The 7,362-nt window shown below is 37.4% G+C and overlaps 1 protein-coding gene across 3 annotated transcripts; it reads right to left on the bottom strand.

Moving 5' to 3' along the window:
- Positions 1 to 387: 387 nt before the first annotated feature.
- On the bottom strand, positions 388 to 7,344 carry LOC122027177 (1,4-dihydroxy-2-naphthoyl-CoA synthase, peroxisomal-like). 3 transcript variants are annotated; one of them, XR_006124302.1, is made up of 11 exons: positions 6,959 to 7,344; positions 6,514 to 6,636; positions 6,174 to 6,275; positions 3,169 to 3,207; positions 2,990 to 3,088; positions 2,780 to 2,827; positions 2,522 to 2,617; positions 2,282 to 2,404; positions 1,764 to 2,146; positions 1,560 to 1,646; positions 388 to 1,026 (listed from the first exon to the last, which is right to left on the bottom strand). XR_006124302.1 is itself a non-coding variant. In XM_042586078.1 (9 exons), exons 1-9 carry the CDS (start codon positions 7,217 to 7,219, stop codon positions 2,030 to 2,032), a joined length of 1,008 nt encoding a protein of 335 aa, XP_042442012.1. In that variant the 5' UTR covers positions 7,220 to 7,344; the 3' UTR covers positions 1,706 to 2,029. The 3 variants fall into 3 exon arrangements, 1 of the variants encoding a protein (XP_042442012.1); XR_006124303.1 differs by lacking the exon at positions 388 to 1,026 and adding an exon at positions 1,088 to 1,466; XM_042586078.1 differs by lacking the exons at positions 388 to 1,026; positions 1,560 to 1,646 and having other exon boundaries at positions 1,706 to 2,146.
- Between the last annotated feature and the right edge of the window lie 18 nt (positions 7,345 to 7,362).

Genomic DNA, 7,362 nt, shown 5'->3' with positions numbered 1-7,362 from the left:
TTATTTACTAATTAAAATCAATAAATTATATATAATTTCTAAAATAAAACAATTTAAAATGTATATTTTCATCGTTCCAACTGTGCAAACTTCAAATACAAAATATAATAATTAATTTTTTTTTATTTTCATCTAAATTTAGAATTTTAGATTTTCATAATTTTATAAAATTCCCATCAATAATTAAAGTGTTGGTCCTCAAGATATATGTAATTATTTTTCATATCAATTCAATATATTTTTTCCCTTAATATTATAAAAAAATTATATTTAATTTTGGTAAAAAAAATTAAATGTTATTTTTTAAAATATAAGAGATAAAATGTTAATGGATAGAAAAAACAGAGAGGTTAAAGGTATTTTTTTTTTATTAAAATGCGCAAGAACACAACCGAACAAATCTCTCTCTCTAAGATACCGATGCGATTTTGTAGAATACGTAGCGATTAATTAAACTCTTCGACGGTTCCAAAAGTGGCCGCCGGTGCACTTCCTCCACCGCCGCCGCTGCGCGGCCGCAAGCACCACTCCCTTTGAATGCCGGAGAAGGAAACTCGGCCGAACCCCCAGTTCCCCACCTGGTAGAGCTCCAGCCAGACCCCGTCCTCTGTTTCCATTAATCCAGGCGGCGTCCCACCTTCGTCCTCTCTCCACTCGCCGGAGCTCCTCCCAGCCTCCCCAACCATCACCGCCTCTCTCATCTTCTCCTCTGCGCCCCCGACGTCCGCCACTCTCCTCCTCCGCATCGTCGCCCTTCTCCGGCGCAGAGACGCCAAGCACCTTCTCGAGGCCACCCACGGCAACTTCACCAGGGCCAGCGCCAGCACGTTCACCACCGCAAAGGGGCAGCAGCCCAGCGCGACGCAGTCGCCGATCGCCAACGCCGTGCACGAGCGGCAAGACTCGCCGGGGCACTCCACGTGGTCATTCCCCCCCTGGACGACGTCTGCCATCGGGAGGCGGTACCTCGCCGGCGCTTCGGTGCCGGCGTCGGGACTGGATCTGACAATCAGCCCGTCCGGGGGCCTGCCCAATTAATCGAAACAAAACATACAGATTGCCGTTTGTCATGAATATCCGATCATCGCGATATCTAAAGAAAAAAAAACTTAAGAGAGTCTTTCATCTTTGTTTAAAAGCCATATATAGTAAAAATATACTTAATTGGAATAAATGCCTTAACTAAAATATGAATGCACTTATTGAATTATATATTAACTTTGCCACGGGAAATATAATTTATCCAAAATTAAGATTTTGATCAATTCATAGCCTTTTTGAGCAGTCATCATTGTTTGCCTGTGCTGGGTAGTACAAAGTATAGGATTGCAGTTTCTTTTAACAAGGCCAAATTTATTGGGATGTTGAGATGTTTGTGTAATTTGGGAGCTGGATCTCCAAATTTGGCACTGTGGGGAGAAGAGCTGCAGTCCCGTAGTTGAATGTATCCAATGTTTTATATGGTTCTAATAATTGAAATCGGCTAAGTGACTAAATGAAAAAGATGAACAGAGTTTTGTATATCGACTTAAAAGAGTTGAGGTGGCTTCCACACTGACCTGGAGGAAAATTTAAGTTCTGGTGAAGATTGAAACATGATCACTGCAGCTAACACCTAGAAGAAGAAGAAGCTGTTTCTTTGGTCTCTGTTATCACAAAGAACCTTTGTATATATTAGAACAAGGCAAAGCTGGACCCAACTACGGGAGAAGATAGCAATAAAATAAATTCTGCACCGAAATAATTAATACATATGAACTTACAGGTATATCAATTAAAGAGTATAATGTCAACTATTGAGTTGACCCTGCACGTCCTAATGATTGTGGATGAATATACAATCCAAGAAGACAATGAATTGGAGGCGGGCCAAAGTTGAATCCTTAGCTATTTGTCGAACTCGATCGCCATTTTCAGATCATCAGTCTTTTGTTTAGCATGCGATATCGAGAAAGGTGCTAAATTGATGAGCAAGCAAAGGTCCAAAATGGAGTTTAAAAAGTAGATGATACGATCGAAGAAAGTGAGATCAAGGTCTTCGTGGAAATTTAGAGAAATCTGGTTGCCGGCGATCCATATATGCTCTCTTCCCTTCATTAGCCTCTTCAGTACCATAGAAGACTAACGTTGCATTTCCTCCCAGCTCCTAAGAAGAAGAAAACAAGGATGATAATTAAGGGGAAGCAGATGATGTTTCGTGTATTATTGTTTCTCATTGTTCTTGTTTCAGATGAAATTAATAGACATTGTTCTATTGCGAAATGCATCAAGAATTGGATACCTGCAGACCAGCATGGCCATCATCTACAGCATTAAGAGCAGATTTCAAGATACGGATTGCCGTTGGACTGTTGCGTAAAATCTCACGGCACCATTTCAGTGTCTCGAGTTCCAATTTCTCCAGCTTTAAAGAAAGAAAATAGTTGTAGTTTTAATGAAAACATAACTGATAAGAACAAAGACTTAATCTGTTTAAGACTTTTTTAAAGAGAGAAGAACTGACTTATTTTAACAGACTTACAGGTACTACTACGTTCACGAGTCCCATTTTTTCTGCTTCATAAGCATCGTAGAATCGGCACAAAAACCACATCTCACGTGCTTTCTTTGGCCCAATCTAAATGTAATATAGCAAGTACACGAGATCAGTTTATAAAACTAAGAAGGTTAATTGAAGAGAATAAAGATGATGCATTCACCAAATTAAATGACCATGTTTTTATCTTTAGTAAACACAACCTTATTTCTAGAACGTTGTTAGTGTCAAAGTAAAACTCACCAAACGGGACATGATGGAGGATCCATAACCAGCATCAAAGCTACCAACCTGTAACATATATGCATTGATCAATATAAAAGAAAGTATGAAAAATTCAATATTTTGAACTGTATGGTACTAGAAACAATTGATATAAGAAGCATTCTTCTGCACAAGAACTGATAAAATGATATGAAGAAGTCTTCAAGAACAAAAGAAGAAAATTAGTACCTTTGGCCCAGTTTGACCAAAAATTGCATTATCAGCAGCAATAGTTAAGTCACAAACCATGTGTAATATGTGACCACCACCAACAGCATAACCTGCTACCTGATTTCAAATCATAGCATACAACTACATATAGAGGTGGAAGAACAAAGCTTAGGGAGAGTGGCATAAAAGTAGTGTACCATTGCTATTACTGGTTTAGGAAGCCGACGTATTTGTACCTGAAAAAAGTTGCGAATGAGCTAGCACTACTCTTAACAAAGAATACTGAATAACCAATATTTTCAGCAAATCTTTCATGCAACACTGCAATATAAACAAGTCTCGGTGAGAATTATCAGATTCATAAAGTAGGAACATGTATCAAACTAAGAAACTCAGTAACATCAATCTTGTAAGTGTTGATAAAATTAGTGTGTTAGTGGGCATGTTTTAATTGAGTTAGTGGAGAGAAATAATAGGGTAATGGTTGTAATGTGGTGTTAGTGGGTCAATGAGTTAGCAAGTTGAGTTAGTGGTGGAGGATAGTGGTTAATGTTGTGGTATTAGTGGAGTTAGTGGGTTTTTTAATATGTGATGTATTTAGCCTATAAATAAGATATGTAATGGTCAATGAAAGTGTGTGAAAAACTTATTTTTATCCTCCTTGTGTCCTTGACTCGTCTATTTTTCTTATCAGTGGTATCAGAGCGAGGTTTCGAAGAGAGTTATGTCTTCTGAAAGTTTTGTACAACTTGTCATTTCTCGATTTGATGGTCACTATGACCATTGGAGCATACTTATGGAGAATTTTTTAAGATCCAAAGAATATTGGACGGTTGTGATTTCTGGAGTAGCAGAACCGATAGAAGGTGTTGCGCTAACAGATGCGCAATTGAAAGATCTTAAAGCAAAGAATTATCTCTTCCAAGCTATTGATCGCTCAATCTTGGAAACCATTATATGCAAGGATACTGCCAAATATATATGGGATTCTATGAAAAAGAAATACCAAGGTACGACAAGAGCTAAGAGGCAGCAGCTTCAAGCACTTCGTTCGAAGTTCGAAATGCTCCGAATGAAATAAGGAGAATCAGTTTCAGATTATTTTTCAAGAACGATGGCAATCATCAACAAAATGCGGATCCTTGGCGACAAGACGGAGGATGTTCTCATTGTCGAAAAAATTCTTCGATCTGTGACACCAAAATTTAATTTTGTTGTCTGTGCCATTGAAGCAACAAATGATGTAAGTCTACATTCAATTTATGAATTACAAGGTTCATTTTTGGTACATGAGCAGAAAATCAATTAATGTGAAATTTGGTAATGAGCATAAAGTTTATAGATTAAAGAAAGCTCTATATGGATTAAAACAAACCCCACGAGCTTGGTATAATCGTATAGAAACTTATTTTTTGAAGGAAGACTTTCAAAAATGCTCTTATGAACATACTCTTTTTATTAAGATTGATGATGGAGGGAAAATATTGATAGTTTGTTTATATGTAGATGACTTAATCTACACTGGAAATAATACATCTATATTTGGAAATTTTTAAAAATCTATGATGAAATAATTTGAAATGTCTGATCTTGGTATGATGCATTATTTCCTTAGTATTGAAGTGGTGCAAGCTTCTATTGGAATTTTTATCTCTCAAAAAAGATATGTGTAAGAAATTCTGGACAGGTTTCAAATGAAAGATTGCAATCCTGCAAATACTCCTTCTGAGTTTGGAGTGAAGTTACATAAAGATACAGGAGAAAAGAAGGTTGATGCCACACTTTATAAACAGATAGTGGGGAGTTTAATGTATCTGATAGCGACGAGACCTGATATTATGCATGCTGTAAGTATGATTAATAGATATATGGATTGTGCTACAGAAATGCATCTCTTAGTTGCAAAGAGAATTTTTCGGTACTTGCAAGGTACTAAAGAGTTTGGGTTGCTCTATAAAAAGGGAGAAAAGTCAGATCTATTTGGTTTTACAGACAGTGATTATGCAGGAGATCTAGATGATCGAAAAGGTACATCGGGTACATTTTCATGTTGGGTACAGGAGCTATTTCATGATCTTCGAAAAAATAATCAATCGTTACATTATCATCCACGGAAGCTGAGTTTGTTACTGCAACATCTTGTGCTTGTCAAGCTATTTGGCTAAAGAAGATTCTTATAGAATTATATTTCAAAGAGGATGAACCTATTCAAATTTATTGTGACAACAATTCGACAATAAAACTTTCTAAAAATCCAGTGCTACATGGTCGAAATAAACACATAGATGTGAGGTATCATTTCCTGAGAAATCTCACAAATGATGAAGTCATTAATCTTGTTTACTGCATAAGCGAGGATCAAATTGCTGTTATACTAACCAAGCCTCTCAAATTTGCTACATTTCAAAAGCTCAAAAAGCTACTTGGTGTTTCTACATGGAGTTTAAAAGTTTGACTCTTTTTAAACTGATTATTATATTTGGAATATCAGTTTAAGGGAGTGTGTTAGTGGGCATGTTTTAATTGAGTTAGTGGAGAGAAATAATAGGGTAATGGTTGTAATGTGGTGTTAGTGGGTCAATGAGTTGGCAAGTTGAGTTAGTGGTGGAGGATAGTGGTTAATGTTGTGGTATTAGTGGAGTTAGTGGGTTTTTTAATATGTGATGTATTAGCCTATAAATAGGATATGTAATGATCAATGAAAGTGTGTGAAAAATTTATTTTTATCCTCCTTGTGTCCTTGATTCGTCTATTTTTCTTATCAGTAAGACACTAGAAACTACGTACTTAGATTTCAAAGAAGCCAAGTAGCAACTACTCTTTTCTCAAGCATGTTGTACATTCAAGCCAGTATCTGAACAAGGATAAATTACACTCTAGGATTTACCATAAATGAACAGAGCGGAACCAACTATAAACTTACAAAACAAAGAAACAAGAGAAAAGTTAGGCTTACAAGATTCACATTTAAGAACAAACATGGTATACAGAATCATGAAAGAGGCACATACTTAGTTTTCATGAAGCATTAGTTTCCAAACAATATCAACATGCTTAAGTGGTTCTCTTATACCTACAGTTCTAACTTATACCCAAAAATTTACAGGCGCATTATATACATGTATGGAAGAGCCGTGGCATCTAAACATTTGTTAGCATTAAGGTGTACAACTCATCCAACAGATAAAGAAAAAACATTCACCTGGAGATCCAACACATTAAGACGGCCAAAATTTTCAAAATCAGCATAACCATCAGGACCTCTTAGTGCCTGGTCACCACCACTACAGAAAGCTTTGGTTCCCTATTTAAAGCAAAATACAAGAAGTAAAACAAAATGCAAGAAAGAGTAAATTAATTTTAAGATATGTCTCTTCACAATCCACAATAGAGAGTAATTTTTTTGGGATTTCTTTCTCCCCATATCTTTCTATATGTGGGTCAATGATACATCATAAATGGTAAATTTCATTTCAATAGCCAAGTCGTATTAGAAGCAAATAATCGACTTAAATGGCTTTCATTTCACATCTACAGCGTACCTTTCCAGTAAGAATGATGACACCAATAGAGCTGTCATCCCTCGCATCATTAAACGCCCGAATAAGTTCTTTGATAGTATTTGGCCTAAAAGCATTCCTTCTTTCAGGACGATTGATTGTGATCTGCAGCAGTAAGAGGAACGCTTAAAATGAGTTACAATATTGAAGCCAATATATATACTCATTCTGAACATACTGGTTCAAAGCAAACAAGAAACTACAGAAGAATATAAATCATTTTACAGACGAAAAGAATTGGAAAACCATGACTATCTTCCCGTAAGGAGAATTTTTCAGTAAGAAATTGCATTATCTCTTGTTCAACAAACTAGACCTATTTGAGTCTTTTGGAAAGAAAACGTTCCCGAGTACTTTCCCCAATAGAAAAGATATCTAGGAACTTAGGAACATCAAAATTCAGAAATGAACTCGGTAAAGATGTTACCTTCGCAATCCCTTCGCCCACCGCTTTTTCATACAGAATGTCGATGTACTCCTTTCCGGACTCGTCGCAGGCCGGTCTCCACGTCGTTTCTCGCGTCGGCACCTGACCATGGACTCTATGGTAACTGTCGCCCGTTGAAGCGGTCGCTTGACGGACAATCGAAGGCAGGGGTGAAGTGGAAGGCGGAGGTGATAGGTGATTGGCGATGTTAGCGATCCTTCTCTCTGCTGCGCCGAGCTGCCTTCCCGATATGTCAACCATCGTAGCGATCGTTCTCTCTGCGGCACCGAACTCCCTTTCCCAGATGGGAACCGGCGAAGGAAGTTGAGTCTCGAATGCATTGAGGATAAATGGAGCTGACGACGACCAACGGAATCAGGATATTGGATAAGGCAACCAATGCC

This window comes from Zingiber officinale, chromosome 10A (genome assembly GCF_018446385.1).
Source record: "Zingiber officinale cultivar Zhangliang chromosome 10A, Zo_v1.1, whole genome shotgun sequence".
NCBI lineage: Eukaryota > Viridiplantae > Streptophyta > Magnoliopsida > Zingiberales > Zingiberaceae > Zingiber > Zingiber officinale.
The sequence above is the reverse complement of the archived record's forward strand: the minus strand, read 5'-3'. Positions and strand labels throughout refer to the sequence as shown.

Coding starts and splice junctions, on each gene's coding strand:
- LOC122027177 (XM_042586078.1), bottom strand. CDS start 7,219: ATGGTTGACATATCGGGAAGGCAGCTCGGCGCAGCAGAGAGAAGGATC. Junction 6,637..6,958: donor TGGGCGAAGGGATTGCGAAG/GTAACATCTTTA, acceptor TTACTGCTGCAG/ATCACAATCAATCGTCCTGA. Junction 6,276..6,513: donor TCATCATTCTTACTGGAAAG/GTACGCTGTAGA, acceptor TGCTTTAAATAG/GGAACCAAAGCTTTCTGTAG.